This window comes from Apostichopus japonicus, chromosome 15, assembly GCF_037975245.1.
Source record: "Apostichopus japonicus isolate 1M-3 chromosome 15, ASM3797524v1, whole genome shotgun sequence".
NCBI lineage: Eukaryota > Metazoa > Echinodermata > Holothuroidea > Aspidochirotida > Stichopodidae > Apostichopus > Apostichopus japonicus.
The window spans coordinates 17877520-17896287 of record NC_092575.1 but is presented as its reverse complement, the minus strand read 5'-3'; the positions used below and the strand labels follow the sequence as shown (position 1 = coordinate 17896287).

At 36.9% G+C, this 18768-nt stretch overlaps 1 protein-coding gene across 4 annotated transcripts in view; it reads right to left on the bottom strand.

Moving 5' to 3' along the window:
• Positions 1–18768, bottom strand: part of LOC139980509 (pseudouridylate synthase RPUSD4, mitochondrial-like) — a 58910-nt gene that overhangs the window by 13660 nt on the left and 26482 nt on the right. For 3 of the 4 annotated variants that reach the window (XM_071992186.1, XM_071992185.1, XM_071992187.1), the window contains 3 exons: positions 8507–8737; positions 6802–7020; positions 1259–1356 (listed from right to left, as the gene is read on the bottom strand). In XM_071992186.1, coding sequence (XP_071848287.1) covers positions 1259–1356; positions 6802–7020; positions 8507–8737 — 548 coding nt within the window. Of the gene's footprint in view, positions 1–1258; positions 1357–1475; positions 1547–6801; positions 7021–8506; positions 8738–18768 lie in introns of those variants that run through there. The other variant, XM_071992188.1, reaches the window with a different exon arrangement.

Sequence of the window (18768 nt, the reverse complement as noted above, 5' to 3'; positions counted from 1 at the left end):
TATATGACCTTACAGTAGTGAGGCAAATGGACCAGTATTTACTTACAGAATGTATGAAAAGGGATTTTAGACCAGGTAGATCTTGGTAGCTTTGTTTGACATACCTCAGAGCTAAAAGTAAACATAGGTTTCTTTGGATTCTGTTCATTTCAAACTAACCAATCAGAAAACACTTGGTTAGTGACATCATGTCAACTTGTCTGAGGTGCAATTGTTGATTTCAAAACTCCCTACTGAGGGAGTGATAAAGTCAAAACCAGTCGTTACTCAACATATCTTGGTTCTCTTCACCTCTCTCTCTCATTTGCATATTATATAACTTTTGACTGAGGGAAGGGCAACATGAAAAGCTTTACAAAACCTGTTCATATATTAACAAATTTTCTCCCTTCCAATGTACTTTTCATCAGGTTTGAAGCCTAATGTAGTTCTCCAATAAGAATCAAGCCTCTCATATACATTTTATCAAAAACATCATTTAAAAAGTAAAAAAAAAAAAAAAAAAACACACACACACACACATAAAATAAGTGTGGCTCTCTGCCTTTGAATGACACTCAGAGGTATTGAAAACTACGCTGACTGAGTATTGATTATCTCATGTTTATTTATCTCTGCTCTTTATTGTTACCTTCTTTCTTTGTTTTTTTTTGGTTTTTTTGTTTGTTTTTTTTTTGGTCGCTAGCTCGATATAACTACTATTGTTTTTCTAGTGTCCTGTTAATACTATACCACTTTGTTCTATTGTTCTTATGTATAGACGAAATAAATGAAAAAAAAAAGGTATGATGTTATCGGATGATGCAATAAGTAGTCGATAAAATAAAGACTAGATGCCAAATGAGAAAAAAATGTACCAAAACACTAAGGAGATAATTATTTCTTTTTATTGAAGGAAAAAAAGGGTTTGGATTCTTTCCAATTTGGTTTCGGACATCAAACCCATCGACCTGTCCATTCTGGGTCACATGACTACACAATGGCGCAGCAAAGAGTTAAATATAGGCAATATAAACTACACCATAGCCCCCCCCTCCCCCATGCAGGCAGCCCTGTCATCACACAAATCTTCAACCCAAACGGTGGGATTCAGTCTAATCTATAGATGATTGAGTGCTGATACTGTCGCACGTTGAATCTTGGCAGGCTAAGTCCACTGGCCACAGTTCAATATTGACTTTTGTTTGATGGTTTGTGCCACTCTTAAAGAATGGGAGTCGTGAATTGATGACAATCATTTAGCTTAGTATTTACTCACCTGAGGTGCCAATTTGTGGTGGTGGAAATACTTGTGGTCACCTAGGATTGGACATCCCATACCCTGGGACATGTGCACTCGAAGCTGATGTTTCACACCTACAGTGAACGAGAGAGAGAGACAGTTAAACACAGAAATCATTTAGGATACCCCATACCCTGGGACATGTGCACTCGAAGCTGATGTTTCACACCTACAGTGAACGAGAGAGAGAGACAGTTAAACACAGAAATCATTTAGGATACCCCATACCCTGGGACATGTGCACTCGAAGCTGATGTTTCACACCTACAGTGAACGAGAGAGAGAGACAGTTAAACACAGAAATCATTTAGGATACCCCATACCCTGGGACATGTGCACTCTAAGCTGATGTTTCTCACCTACAGTGAAGGAGAGAGAGATAGTTAAACACAGAAATCATTTATGGAGTCTTTATACTGGTATATATCTTTCTTCTTCTCTTTTTTGTTCGGTCTTCAAGAGTGGAAAGTAGAGAAAACGAAGATTTTGCAGCAATAATGGGTCACCAGGAGTTGCCTCCAAAGTGTGAATTTATGCCCAAAGAAATTGCATAGAAGTTTTCAAACATTTTTTTCACAGAGGGTGAGGTCTAACAAGTTCATTCAGTATTATTATTACTATTTGTCCAATCAAAGTTCTGATCTTGCTGACAAGTAACAACCTTTGCCCCAAATCTTTTTATTCCAATGAGCTCATACAGGAAATATATTTGAGCTGCTTTTACGCCCACACTTAGTTGACATTCTGTTCTTTTAAATTCTCTTTTTTATTATCATCTTTTCGACACATTCGACTGATTTTCTGTAAGATATTGAATACTCTCAAATATTGTTTAAAACAAACAGTAAGGAGTAGTTTGTGCTGAAAAATTCAATCAATTTAAAAAAAAACACCCTCCTTTTTGCATTTTTTCTCTTTTAAATCCTTGTAATTTCGCAGGTCAAGATTGATCACCTGACAAACAGGTAGATACAATACACACTCACTGTATGCATCAATACAATTGAAGCGATAAAATAAATAGTGATCAAACAAACTTTAATTAAAAGTAAACTAATTGAGTGGTCAGGGGAGCTAGACATGGACTGGTAAGTCAAATATGTGAGACAAAAATATAATAATATAATATATATATATAAGATATATATATATACATATATATATATATACATATATATATATATATATATATATATATATATATATATAGAGAGAGAGAGAGAGAGAGGTGTGGAGAGAGGGAGGTCAACCTAGTTTTCGACCTCTCTATATTCATATATATAGATATATATATAGATATATAAATATATAGATATATATATATATATATATATATATATATATATATATATATATATATATATGTATATATATATATATATATATATATATAAATATATAGATAGATATATATATAGATAGATATATATCGAGGACAGTATCGAGGACTTTAGAGAACTACCACTGTCTGTGACTTATAAAACTGCGACTGTCTGTGACTTAGAGTACTGCGACTGACTGTAACTTAGAGTACACGCCTGTCTGTGACTTAGGTTCTACAACTGTCTGTGGCTTAGAGTATTACGACTGTCTGTGACTTAGAGTACTATGACTGTCTGTGACTTAGAGTACTATGACTGCCTGTGACTTAGAGCACTATGACTGTCTGTGACTTAGAGTACAATGACTGTCTGTGACTTAGAGTACTATGACTGTCTGTGACTTACTGTAGAGTACAATGACTGTCTGTGACTTAGAGAACTACGCCTGTCTGTGACTTAGAGTACTACGCTTGTCTGTGTCAGTGACACAACTCCCAAATTGTTTTTTTTTTTTTTTTCGTCGGGGCTTTGAGGTAGGCACAGAAGGGTACCAGGATTTCAATTAAGAAACTTTGACGATGCTTTAACGACCCGTCGATCAACAATAGCGATAAGCACAACACAAATCACGTTTCTTTGATAAATATGACAATTCAATTTTTGACAGCTATTTCATCATTCAAAATTTTAATTAAAAGGTTCCAGTGTACAAAAGGGGCAAACGGTACACATAGATTCTCTGTTTTCTATTTCGAGCGCATGTATGCTTGGATGAACCTGATGCCAAAACATCCAATTCGGTGTAGGAATGCAGCGCGGCTCTTTTCACGTTTTGTCATATCACTAAATGGCGATCATATCTCTACAAGATTGGTTTAACATATATTAATATGATCCATAGAAATCCATGAACCCAGGGCAAACATTTTAACAATCGTCCCATCGTCCTGAGTGGGGGACCGCCCAAAATTCAGTGGAAGGGTACTGGGAGGGGAAACTCTACGGGCCATCAATGGGAATCCGGTTCCTCTTCTCCAGAATTATGATAATAATCACACAGATGAATGCAGCTGATTTATACAATTTGACGGATGTTTATCAGGCGGCAACTCTGAATCTGTTGTGTCAGCTATAGATGGAGACTATACGAAATGGTTTTCACAATGAATAATAACGCAATTCAGAGAATTTCAATGCTATAGTACTCTGGGGGTAAATAACCGGCCATCTCCAGGTCTGGAAAACACCCTTACCAGGACGGCGAATTCTCTGTGTACTGTGGAACAGCGAATTCTAGCCAATCATTAAAGTAAATACCAGCAACGGTTATGAAGCTCACAGAAGCTCTCTGAAACCCTAACTATGTGATGACTGTGAATCAAATACTGGCCTTTATCCAAGTTTTCTCTTATTGATAAAAATTCAGAGAAATTATTTGGCAGGAGGTGCACCTGTCAGAAAGCAATCAACATAACCTTGAGTGTGGACGGCCTAATTCTTATATCCTTAATACGTGGCAGAACACACCATTTAACGTACAAATAAAAATATTCCCATGGGAAGGACCCCAACATGGGAGTCCACTTCAACGACCTCAGGACCACAGACCAAGTGTTAATGAGTGAACAATTGCGGTCTGAACTGTACATGCCTCTTCTGTGTTATTCTATGGTGGGGAGCAACACACTTAGGCAACATGCATTATAATCAACATTTTAGAGCAAAAGCACACAAAATCTACTCAAAGCAGGTGTTTTCCTTTTTGATTTCCCTTCTCAAGTGTAGGAACTTTTATCTGCCATAAATGTATCGCACATCTCGATGGGATTCCTTGAGATATTTATGAATCAGTTTCGAATGCCAGAAATAAAGGCGTTCCCTGTCGTAACCATAACAACATCTTAATACTTGAGTTTAGGTATTGTGATAGCAACAACAAAATGTCGGCTAACATTGATTGCGGTTAATGCAGTCGTCAATATCACACCTACTGTAACCACATAGATCCCAAGGGACAATTAAAGCAATAACTATAAGAGAAAATGCCTAAACACCTCTGACAAAGAGTCCTTTAAAAATAGCTAAACAAACTAAAAAGCAATTGATAGAAAATACATTCAGTATTAAAAGGTTTAGAAATCTCAGTTAAGGAAATAATAAATAAAAAACCTATTGTAACAGAGATCTGTTAAAACTTCTAAGATTTTTTGAGTAAACAAGTCTGATAGTCTGTACTTTGACTTTGTAGTCATTGTAATTGAAAAATGAAGCCATAATTTGTTTGTCATAAAAGTCAGCATGATTGTATGTATGCATGTATATTAGATCCTCCTGCAAGCAGGAACTCGTGAAGAAGCCGCATTGGCTTATCAAAGCTGCAAGCTGACCGAAGTCAGTCTCTTAGATTCGTATTTAACGTCCATGATTATGAATTGTCAATTGTTAACAACTCTGTAAGTAGATTACATACAGTTATCTTGGAGTGACTCAAACTTGGAACCTTATGATTGGAGGGCACTGGCGTTAACCACTGAGCTAACACTCCAATTGAGCTAACACTCCATTTGATACTCAATTCATTGGCTGCAATCCAAAATAGTGTTGGGGGGGAGGGTGGGGGAGTGCAAAAATATTACCCCCCATTTTTGTAAGCTAGGTATAAAATTAAATATGTTGGGAGGAGGAAATTAACGGATGAACAAAATCGTTTAATATGGTTCCGATGCCCAAACATATTCATAGTGAGGGTAAGTCATACATGTTAACATTCCTGAACTTGTGCACACCAAAACGAAGAGGGGTTATCTGTCTACTGTACTATTGAGGCAACAAACGTGTAAAGGAAGGTACCAGGAATCAGTAAACGCGTTTGACAGAGTCTATTTAATGACATAGTATCAAAGCAGATACATGCATGAATATTCATTAATGCATGGGGTCAATTTTAGGATCTCATTAGCATGTATCTATACACTTACATTGTATTATCCAAGTATATTCATAGTATAAAGCTAAATTGGGCATACTATTTAGTGACATTGTATATAACAAACTGTGTTATTTCATCTACAGGATCTGCTCCCCGTAAAATACTTCTTAAATGGAGTTTCAGCTTTGATCAACGAAAAACCAAGCTGCACAATGTCATGGATCAGGGAAGTGACCCACATGATAAGTGAAGAAATGGGAAATAATGTCTGTAACTGATGAGGGCGAGGTCATAGGTCAAAGTGGAGATCCACAAGCTCCATAAATATCAAAGGATGAAGTGCTTTACCCACTAACATCTTCATACCACATATTAAAAAAGTACGACATGCTGCTCCAAAGGTATTACACTCTTGAAAATTTAGCCCTGTCCACTCATTAATATGCATATTTAAAAGCACCAAATGTAATAGCATTCATCTAGTCTAGATCAGCTACCTACCTAACTCATGTAACATGCACAAAAACACTCCATTCTTTAGATAAAAGTGTTTACAAGCTATTTCTAGCCAATTAAAATGCTGCCACACCCATCATGAATGTTAATGAGATAAGATTCTATCATTACATCAACTTGCACCTATTACTAAATAACACCTCCATACCTAATATGAGACATATTGGACAAACCGTTCAAAACATATTGCAATTAGAACCTATTTACATTTAGCCCGTCCGCTCATTAATATGCATAATAAGAGCACCAAAAACAATAAGCATCATCCAATGACCATGGCCTACATATGTACCAAGTTTAACATCAGTCCTGTGTTTCCTTCTTGAGATATCCTGTTTACAAGCATAATCTAGAAGATTTGAACTTAGCTCCTCCCCTTCATGAATATTAATGATAAAATATTGATGTTTTATGAACTTCACAGTAGCCCCACCACAACCAATAGGGATCATCTACTGACCATGACAAAATATACACCAAGTATGACATCAATCACATATTTACTTCTTTAGATTCCCTGTTTATAAGCTAGGGCGTCACATACACACAAACACACGCCCACACGCACACAAACTTGACTGCATGCCAAAGCATCGAGACCAAAAAGTGAAGTCAACTTGGAATAATTTTTTGCTTATCCACCTGATCAGAGATTGAATGCCATGAAATCTTTCTCTCCTCTTCTTTTCAGCCCTCTTCACAGCTCAATCTTTGACCGTGTTATGAAAACGGCCTCGATCGGTAAAACTCACCCGTCTCTGGCATGAGCTCAACCAGCGCCGCCGTGCCGTTTTCCGAAATGACCCGAAAGTTTGTGACAGCCGTCAGCCCCCGGCTACGCTTCTTCCCGGGGCCCAAGACATCGGCGTACTGCTGACCCACCTCTGGATTGACCGTCATGCGGTTCTTTCCAGCCACTTCCTTATCAATCAGAGGAATGTCGATGACACCCTCACAAGGGTCTGGAACACCTGCTCAGCAAAACAGACACAACCAGACTAAAGTTTACTTCGGACAATTTGACTGTCATGAAAGATGTATGAAATGTAGTTATAACCACAACCAGGGGGTGGGGGGTAGGGGGCTTCAGCCCAAAGAGGAATTAGGGAGCCCCGCTCTGCTTTGTCGAGCAGAATGTATTTGACTTTGTCTCTTTCCATTATCTTATAAATTCTAATTCTACTGTTCTTTCTCAATTTCCCAAAAACATTTCCAAATTTTTTTCTTATGAACCCTTTCATTAAAGTTTCGTCATGGTAGGGGAAAGAGAGAGGGGGGGGGGGATATGGGAGGAAGCTACTCTTAGTTAAAATGCAGTTGTGTGATTTCTTTCTTTTGCTGGATTAAACCTTGACCACAAGCAGACAGGCAAAAAGACAAGACAAGGGGAAATTAACAGACCGTGAAAAACTGAAACTAGACCAAATAGTGCATTTAATGAGGATCACGGTTCCGTTTTACAAGTAAACACAAGTTACAAGTTTTACAAGTATGTTCAGAATGTCAAATTTGTATGTATTTTGAAGGTTCTTAACAACATGATTAAAACATGGTGGAGTGACCCGATTGAGTGCAAAATAGCAAAAAAATCACAGGGACTGCTTGCAAAACTTAGCTGAGTTTCATGCCAACATGGCTGGTAGTTCTGGGGTCTTCCTACTATTGCCTGTGAGGCTGAAAACTGAGTACTCATGACAGATGAGGGTATTTTACAATGACTTTTGGGTGATAGTGTCCCGCAGAGATGGGCAAATATCCCACCAACCCTGGTGTTAGTTTATTGTAAACATAGCAAACAAACCACTCCCTAGGTACACTATATGAAGGCAAGAGAGAAAGAAAACTGATACAAATGAAGGCGTTTTTATAACTTCATTTAAAGAATAGAAAATTATTCACGACAGAGTCTGTATGAGACCCATAGATTATAAAGCTTCCTTTCACTTTCTAATAGAAACCATGGACCAAATGATGATGAATTTTGAAGAAAAAAAATACAGAAGCAAAGAAATTTCATTTTAATAAGAGAGTAAAACATGGCCGACATTCAACACCATTTGAACTTAATAAATTTGTACTTTCTCTTGTAAAACATGTCATTTTTGAGGATATAATAAAACATCTTCTTATGTATTCCCATTCAGCCTTGTGTTGCATCTGAAGAAATGACCTGTGACCCTGTGCTAGACTCAGTAGCCCCAGGCAGGCACTTTAACTGATGAGCCTCAGATGTTTATAGACCTGTTCATTCATCAAAAAATTAAAGAGTACTATAGAAATATAACCTGGATTGATAGCAGTCTGTCAGTTTACAACATATCACAATTAAATTTGTGCCTAAAAGCCATCCTTTGGACGACTATTGATAGTTGCACGCAAAGACCTATGTCTTGTAATTATTTGCCTCATAGGAGACACCGTATATGGCTACCTGGAACTACAAGAGCGGTGACTCACCGACAGTGACGACCCAGTATTTTTTTTGCATTTCCCTGCGGAAAAACTGTTGATGCAACTGTCTCGCGGTGACGGCAGACCTTGCGAGCATCATGACACCAGTAGTCTCTTTGTCTAATCGGTGGATGAGGTGGAGAGATGGGGTCTCCATGGCAACTGTCTGTGTACTCCTCAGGAGATGCGCTAAGGTGGGCAGTAGAGCACTGATGTTATTTGTCACTCCCGGTCCACCTGATAGAAGAAACAGACATAGCATAACTATTAAAGCCCACACTCCGCTTAGGTCCACTTTCAGATCACAGATTAGTATTAAGCACTGATGTTATTTGTCACACCTGGTCTACCTGGTAGAAGAAACCGACACTTTTAAGGCCGCTTTTCCTATCACAGATTAGTCGCAATCTTCAACACTGAAAGAAGGTCCATTGATGTGGAACATCTGTGCAGTTGATCTGTGCTCGGAAGTGCGAATCCCATCCTCGTGATAAAGGAACAGGAGGTTAGAGGTTTCTTTACGACAAGAAACCATCTAGGCCATGTGATGTGCAAGCTCTGATATTGATGCCTACTACTTCTTTTGTCGGTCAAATTAATACACATGTATTAAATATCAACAGAAATAATAAGGTCGATGCCGATTATAGGTCAACTCTGAGGTGTGTTGACATCATAAATTTAGTGCTGAGCACGAGGTCTGAACCTCCTTTGATCCATATTACATCTCAGTTTATTCCAAAGAGTGTAATTTCCAAAACTTCATTATTATTATTTTTTGGTGCAAAAGAGATCAAAGTGATTAAAGACACTTAACTTTCATGTTGCCGCCAAGTTGTCGTGTTTAAAAATGTTGTAGTCTTGGTTAGAGTCAATCCTTGACTCACGACGACATGGAACTATGGCGAATCCATGACACAATATCACACAATATTGTCATATTTAGTTTTCACATTTTACACCTTGTATATGATGGGTAGTGCACATTAAATGGGATTTTGAATGAAGACTCTGGAACGAATGAAACAAGCAAAACGTTCTGTTCGATGGTAATTGATTCTGTGAAATGCGATGCAGCCAGTGTCTCACTATCATGGATAAACCCCACGTTAACACCACTATAGATGGCAAGATTTTACTGTCACTTTAAGGACCACAATCTCCCCTTTCTCCCTAAACAGCATGAACTTTCAAATGCTTTCAAAATACTGTACTATGTGTCATTCCCGGCCCAATTCCTCCTCTCTCTGGCAACAAACTTCTCTTTCCATCATTTTCATTTTGAACTTTTATTATAAATGCACTTGTTATCTATAAGGGTATCCTTTAAACTACTAGTTACATACACAGCAGTATCCTTTAAAGGCATGGACTTATGACAAAGAGATATCCTTTAAATGAAGGACTTGTTACACTGAGCTCCGTATGCTTTAAAGCATCATGGACTTCTTAAGCACACATATCCTTTAAAGGCATGGACTTATGACAAAGGGATATCCTTTAAATGAAGGACTTGTTACACTGAGCCCTGTATGCTTCAAAGCATCATGGACTTCATAAGCACATGTATCCTTTAAAAGCATGGACTCGACAAAGGGATATCCTTTAAATGAAGGACTTGTTACACTGAGTCCTGTATGCTTTAAAGCATCATGGACTTCTTAAGCACACGTATCCTTTAAAAGCATTGACTCGATACAAAGCGGTACTATCCTCTCAAGTATGCACCCATTACACAGCATGATACTTCAAGGCATGGACTCAATACCAAGGGGCACTATCCTTTTAAACATGGAATTCTAACACAAGCATATCCTCTACAGCTCATGTATAAATCTTGTTACATTGGGTATATCCTTTGAAGCATGCATTTGTTGCAATCAGTAATCACTACAGGATGATATCCTTCATTATAAAAGCATGGGGGGGGAGTGGGGTGTGCTAATTTTTGTAAGCTATGTATAAAATTAAATATGTTGGGAGGAGGAAATTAACCGATGAACGAAAACGTTTAATATAAAAAGCATGCAATCGATATATCCAGTGACATCCTTTCGTTTAGTCAACTTGCAACTTTGTATCTTTTTAAGTTTAAGTGTTTGCCTTGTGTTTATAGACCTATAGGCAGTCTCATATTAGCACAACGTGTTTGCATAACTTCTTTCTCACATCGTTAGGTGAAGTAGAAACAGAAATAGACCTCCTGTACCTAATGCTTCAAAAGTGATAAAATAGACAAAAAGTAATGGGTGAAATTTTAAAGGTATGAAAAGAAATACCAGGTTGGCACCCATGGTGACTGCTGACACTGCAAATGGATGGTGATACTGGACCATGGCATGAACAAAATCTATGAACCATTCAAGAAAGAGCACGTTAACTTTGCAGAAGATGTGGTATATTCAGCAGGGGGAATGGTTCAGCATATTCAGAGAAAAAAGGTTTCATAGAATATTTGGTGCACAAATAAATTAGACAACACCAAGGTACGCCAAGCCTCACTATAAATGCATTCAATCTGGAGTTTCTATAAACAATTTTTAGTTTTTCAATCTCTATTGTGTACGAATGCCATGAAGCTTTTCTGAAAATAAAATCTTGGCCCAGTAATAGCAAAGATTGATTGAATGAAAAATTCAAAACCACATGCATGGCCTGTTACTGGGCAAAAACGAAAGGAAACATGACTTGGATGCAAGCATTGCACAAGCTGAAATTCTAACAAAAATAAGAAACCTAAGGAACCGTTCCGAATTGAGTAGTAAAATAATCTGCACAAACAAAACGAACCTCGTAGGCACTTTGGATGGTAGAATGAGAAGGAAGGGCATTGACCGGTCATAACCGGTCATAGAGGGCACAGTGTTTAACGGTTACCGGTTCATTTCCAAGCCACGGTTGAACGAGAGTGCTAAGGTTGTGGGGAGACAGGTGAGCAAGGCACCAGGTAAATATATCAACCATTGCGTTCGAAACTGTTCGTTTGGCTAAAATCTGGGTAATACCTTTTTTTTTTTTGCAACCACTATATTTAGCACCATTTACATATTATTGTCTTTTTCTTCCTTTCTTCTTTTCTTCTCTTTTTCTTAGTTCTTTTCTTAATTCTTTTCTTGGAAGTTATCTGTGTGTATTCTATGTACAGGGAGCGTAACACTAGATAAGCCCACAAGGGTTTCCTGATACACTTCCTTTCACATTCCATAACTCTCTGTATTCACTACTTTTGTTGTATTTATGTTGTATTCAAATAAATAAACGAAACAAGATAAACGAAACAAAATAAACGAAACAAAACAAAATATTAAAGTCTATTGCAGAATATTTCTAGCAGCTGATACAGTCATTGGAAGGAAACATTTTAACCAAGGGCGTAGGAACCGGGGGGCTGGGGGGGCGCCAGCCCCCCCCAGTGAAAAATATGGAGGGGTGGAAGTATCATTCCCCCCCCACTTCGCAAGTCAGAAAACCCCTTTTTCATTTCCAAATGAGAAAAAAATCTCATTTGGAGCACCAAATTGCATCTAAGGCCAGGTGAAAATGCAAAATTATATACAAAATGGAGTGGGTGGGTTGAAGTGTGCTATATTGCACCAAATTGCTTCTGAGGCCACCTGGAAATGCAAAAAAAATCCAAAGGGGAGGGGGACACCACCTCCCTTTAAACTCCTCTCCCAGGCCAGCCATCAGTCTTCAGGCCCCCCCCACTCAAAAGTACCTTCCCACGCCACTGATTTTAACAGATCTATACCCTGGAGTCATCATTATCATTTGTTGATTCTCTGGCAGTTGAATCCCATGGTTGTCCATGAGTCCAGCCAAAAATTGTTCAGTGCTGTGTAGCTATGCTACATTGTTTCACAACAGGAACAAAAGATTAATTGAGGTAAAGAAATTTTCTCTCAAATGTGTCCAATGAAAGTTTTGCTTCCACCTGTCCTGACGGGGACACCGATGTTTTTATTAAGATTTTTTTTTTTCCATTCACTGGATCACTGCGAAAGCAAAAAATATTTTGGGGAAAATTGTGTGATCATTTCATACTAAATTCAAATGTTCCCTTGCTTGAGAATTAATACGTTCACTAGATCTCTGCGAATTGGTGAACATTTTTTGGGCAAAAGTGACATTATAATTGTGTGATTATATACAAGTTAAACACAAAAGCACCAATACTGGGACCAGATTATAGTATGTGTTAAATTATAATGGTATGGATAATCAGGCTTTACTTTACATATAGGTCACATATTAAGAAACAACTTTGAATCCCAGAATGTAACTGTAAAGGACATTTTTACAGACATTATTACCACACGTTCGTAGAGGAATTCAACACAATGCCAGCTGTTTGACAATTTGCCAGATCACAATATGTATCTCTGGAGTCAGACAACTTTAATCCTAACTCTATTCAAAACACTGGTTGATTGAAATTCCCTTTTTTTTTTTGCTCTCTGTCGTGATGAGGATGAAGCTAGGGCAGAGACTTCATTCTGGGCAAAAAAAATGAGACTGAACGTAGAACTGAGACGGAAATAAGTTTTTAGTACGAGAATAGTACAAATACTCTCTAACTCAATATAGCGCCATCTATCAAAGGTAAAGTCAAATTACGTACAAACAAACTGTGTACATACCAAAGTATGTCATGTGTTATGTACTAATACTGTGTTTCTAAACTGGATTACTACAATGCACCTTTCTGTGGACTACCAGTTACACAGATAAAACGACTGCAAAGGCTCCAAAACATAACAGCAAGGATAGTTACACTGACGAGAACATCTAGTCATATTAACCCAGTACTGCATGATCTTCATTGGCTGCCAGTATCTCATTGGATTAGGTTCAAAGTCCTTCTTCTTGTGTTGAAGTGCCAGAACAACATGGCACCTCCATACCTGCAAGATCTCATCCACCTTTATCAGCCAACAAGAGCCCTACGGTCTGCTGGTCAGAGTCGTCTCGAGGTGCCGATCACCAAGACAAACGCCTCTGGAATGAGCTGCCAGCTGAACTCGGAACTGTTTCTAGTCTAACAACATTCAAGTCAAAGCTGAAAACCTACTGTACCTATTTAGACAGCATTACTGCAATATATAAACTGTGTATTCAACTCTATTAATGTGCAGTACTCCCAACACACTCAAACGTGCATGCTTTTTATTCTACATACTCATTTATATTGTATTTTATTCTGCAGTTTTACTACATATTTTGTGTCATATATTTTTTTATTTACCGTTACATAGCGTTTTAGAGCACTTTTGCGGATTTTACGCTTTTCCAAAATAAATTATTAATTATTATTTATAGAACGAGTGTCATTTCTTTGTGGACTGGTCCAAATCAGTTCTAGAATCTATTCAAACTACAGGCTTCCCCAATGGCTAGGCATACACAGTAGGCTTTTGTACAAAACTGTCAACTTTGTAAAACTTTCGAGACTCAAATTTAGGCACACCCTATTTATGACAAAACAACAAAAGAATAAAAAAATATCATAATAATAATCATAATAAAAGCTTCGTACAATCAGAGGTATTGTTGTACGAAGTATATTATATTTAGGAGGCATTCATCTTTTGATGCTGACAGCGGCAAAAAGTTCACTTTGATCATGTCATTAAAATTCACAAAAGGTTAATTATCAATTCTAAAAGGATACACTTTGAAAAGAAGTCTGAACACAATTATTAATCAATTATTTCTTTCTCCTTCTCTTTTCTTTGGAAATAATCTTTTATGACATTCTTAGCCATTGGAATGTCGAAGTCAGACAGTCATTCTAGGAGATGGGATTGCAAAACTTAGGTCTTTCATATTGCCCTGGAACAGGCTAGAAAGGCTATTTTTAAGCCATTCACAAAATGCAAATAGAACAATTTTTTCCAATATTTGCTACCACCGCATTTCCTTTCAAAATATCAAAATATTGTAACAACATTTCTGTCTGGGTAAGAAGTTCCTGCAGAAAAGTAGCATTGAAATGTTTTGGTGACTTTTAGGTCACTTTGGTTTAATGTGTTTTGATATCACATGATGGCCAAGAATTGCATCTTTAATCTTACAAGGCTGAAAATTGTTTCCGACACAAACTTGCACGCTTCTCAATTTTCCCCAAAAGTTGAGTGGGTGAGGAGGGGGAAGGATGTCAGGGGGCAGAGGGGGGGAGGTGAGTTTAAGAATCAAACATCTCTGTGCAAAAATATATTCTGAACTAGATAGGAGTCAAGCAGGAGTAAAACATTGACCTTCTTTTAACAGCTGAGCCAATTGAGGGTAGCAATTATGAGAAGTAAATGTAGATGACCATAATCAGGCTCTCATTAAATGCTACAAATCAGCAATTGAAGAGTTAAATGCCTCCTCAATTGATTTTAGTTTCTAACTATAGAATTCCCAAGTCAGCTTAGATTCATTCTTTCGACTTGTTCTCTTTCACCTGGAAATGATTGCCTAAAATCAACATTGGGAATTAAGATTTATTGTATTAATAATGTTGTCAAAATAAGAATTCATGTCCACTGATTGAGAAGGCTTGAAGTCATACATTCAATGGAAGTCTGTGATGTGAAAATCGGTGCATTTGAAGCAATTATCAGGAACTGAGTATAACGTATTGCTCTTGGGTCATTTGGGGCCATAAAGTTCTTATGTGTGTATCGAAATTTACAAGGTATTAAACTTGGTAAGTAATATATGGAGAATTTTCTTAATAATTTTGGATGCAAACTGGATTACCATTCATGTTTGCGAGGGACTAAGCTTGATGAAATGCTTTTGTGAGTTTTCTCTCTCCATGATGGACTTCCATCAGCTGTTTGTACTAACTTTTGAAATGGGGTGACTTTAGAGCAAAAAATTTAGTCTTGATATGCCAAAGTCCAAAGGGGAAAAAAAAAAAAAATATTTGCGTGTTAGTTAAATTTTTCTCAAATTCCATTTTAGTTGTGAAATTATGCTAAATCTCTATCAAGTTTCATTTAGGGTTAAAAATTGATGACTTCAGCTCCTCAGTACAGGCCTACAGTACCTTTTATTAATTAATGTTAACTATGCATTGTTTTATAAATATTAATAATAAGTCAATCAAAATATGTTCTGTTATATAGGTTCATACGAACAATTAGAGTACCCATGTATGACATTTTATACCACTTGTCCACAGTAGGCTTTTGTACAAAACTATCGACTTTGAAAAACTTTTGAGACTAAAATTTTGGCACACCCTATTTATGACAAAACAACAAAAGAATAAAAAAAATCATAATAATACTAATAATAAAAGCTTTGTAAAATCAGAGGTATTGTTGTACAAAGTACATTATATTTAGGAGGCATTCATCTTTCGATGCTGACAGCGGCAAAAAGTTCACTTTGATCATGTCATTAAAATTCACAAAAGGTTAATTATCACTTCTTAAAAGGATATACTTTGAAAAGAAGTCTGAACACAATTATTAATCAATTATTTCTTTCTTTTTTCTTCTCTTTTCTTTGGAAATAATCTTTTATGACATTCTTAGCCATTGGAATGTCCAAGTCAGACAGTCATTCTATGAGATGGGAGTGCAAACTTAGGTCTTTCATATTGCCCTGGAATAGGCTAGAAAGGCTATTTTTAAGCCATTCACAAAATGCAAATAGAACAATTTTTTCCAATATTTGCTACCACCCTTATAGCATTTCCTTTCAAAATATCAAAATATGGTAACAACATTTCTATGTCTGGGTAAGAAGTTCCTGCAGAAAAGTATAAACATTGAAATGTTTTGGTGACTTTTAGGTCACTTTGGTTTATTGTGTTTTTATATCATATAACGGCCAAGAATTGCATCTTTAATCTTACAAGGCTGAAAATTGTTTCCGAAACAAACTTGCACTCTTCTCAATTTTCTCCAAAAGTTGAGTGGGTGAGGAGGGGGAAGGATGTCAGGGGGCAGAGAGGGGGGGGAGGTGAGTTTAAGAATCAAACATTTCTGTGCAAAACTATATTCTGAACTAGATAGGAGTCAAGCAGGAGTAAAACATTGACCTTCTTTTTAACAGCTGAGCCAATTGAGGGTAGCAATTATGAGAAGTAAATGTAGATGACCATAATCAGGCTCTCATTAAATGCTACAAATCAGCAAATGAAGAATTAAATGCCTCCTCAATTGAGTTTAGTTTCTAACTATAGAATTCCCCAAGTCAGCTTAGATTCATTCTTTTGACTTGTTCTCTTTCACCTGGAAACGATTGCCTAAAATCACATTGGGAATTAAGATTTACTGTATTAATAAGGTTGTCAAAATAAGAATTCATGTCCATTGATTGAGAAGGCTTGAAGTCATACATTCAATGAAAGTCTGTGATGTGAAAATCGGTGTATTTGGAGCAATTTTCAGGAACTGAGTATAACGTTTTGCTCTTGGGTCATTTGGGGCCATAAAGTTCTTATGTGTATATATATCGAAATTTACAAGATATTAAACTTGGTAAGTAATATATGGAGAATTTTCATTAATAATTTTGGATGCAAACTGGATTACCATTCATGTTTGCGAGGGACTAAGCTTGATGAAATGCTTTTGTGAGTTTTCTCTCTCCATGATGGACTTCCATCAGCTGTATGTACTAACTTTTGAAATGGGGTGACTTTAGAGCAAAAAATTTAGTCTTGATATGCCAAAGTCCAAAGGAAAAGAAAAAAAAAAGTATTTGCGTGTTAGTTAAATTTTTCTCAAATTCCATTTTAGTTGTGAAATTATGCTAAATCTCTATCAAGTTTCATTTAGGGTTAAAAATTGATGACTTCAGCTCCTCAGTACAGGCCTACAGTACCTTTTATTAATTAATGTTAACTATGCATTGTTTTATAAATATTAATAATAAGTCAATCAAAACATGTTCTGTTATATAGGTTCATACGAACAATTAGAGTACCCATATATGACATTTTACACCACTTGTCCTTTGAAAAATCTGTAATGCATTGCAAAACATGTGATTTGATGCAATGAAACAAAATTCTATGCTCTCCTATTGTCAGGGATGTGCCCAGGAATTCCTGAGTGCCGGGTATACTGATCGCTGTCCTGGGGGAGGGGTCTAAGAGGAGGGGGGTGTTTTGATTTTTGAAGGTGCTCAGATGCCAAATGCTGGCACTTGTGTAGCTTTTTAAGCACATACACAAGTACTAGTTTTGCTAACAATTTACATTTTTTAATATTTTTTTAGTGAAATATATTACGTACCTGGTAAAAGTTATGAGTTTGTTTCAAAGAGATTTTACAAGGGACTGATTGAGAGCCGTAAGTAATGTTTCTCGCATGCGTAACTGATTCATTATTAGTCTGTATAATTTTTGGCATAGGCTAGGCCCAATTTATGTTGAATATATTGTTAGGAATGTCGGGATTTCTGGTTAAAATAAGTGTTGGGCGGGATTCACGATTTTTAAGACAGTGCTGGGCGGTAATTTTTAGTGCTGGGCGGGGCCGCCCAGTGCAGCCTAGCGTGGGCACATCCCTGTATTGTCTAACATCTGGATGAACTGACCCGATGGTCTGTGACTGTGAGTTAGTCTATATAATCCAGTCATTTTAATTGATGAACCTCAGCTGTTTAAAGGGTTGCCTCTCAAACAATAAAACTGTTACAAAAATATCGCTTGTGACTGAAAGCACCGTTTTGTTGACAATTTACGATAAGTTCATAGTTAATATATCTTGCGACGACTTTGAAGTTCCGCTTGACTTTTAAACAGCAACCACAGCAACCCCCGGTTTTTGCCCACCTTTCCTGTTATTTGTTCTTTTTGTTTTGCTTGGTTTTCTCCTTTTTTGAAATATTGCTTTGTGCTTCTTTCGTTTCTTTCTTTCTTGTTTGTTTATTATTATTAATTTTTTTGTACTTGAAAAATTGGTTAACTTGAAAGAAACAGCTATATGATTGTTATCACAATAGATTCTTTAGTTTTACAATAGACTGAGATTTATCCAATGAAATATGAGTAATACAGGATTTGGCTTAGAATGAAAACTAAATTCAGCTTTAAAGGGTGACTTACACTAATACTTAGTCCAGAGGTCTTTCATATGAATGTTAGATATAACCCCAAAACAATATTAACAAGACAATTCACCAAGGTATATGATATACATATCTGATTGACGTGGTGAGAGCAAATGACATCTGAAACTTAAAGGCACTCTCTCAGCTAGGAAATTGCTAATCTTGTCTCAACGTATTCCCCGATTTAAAAATAAAAACAATGCTGC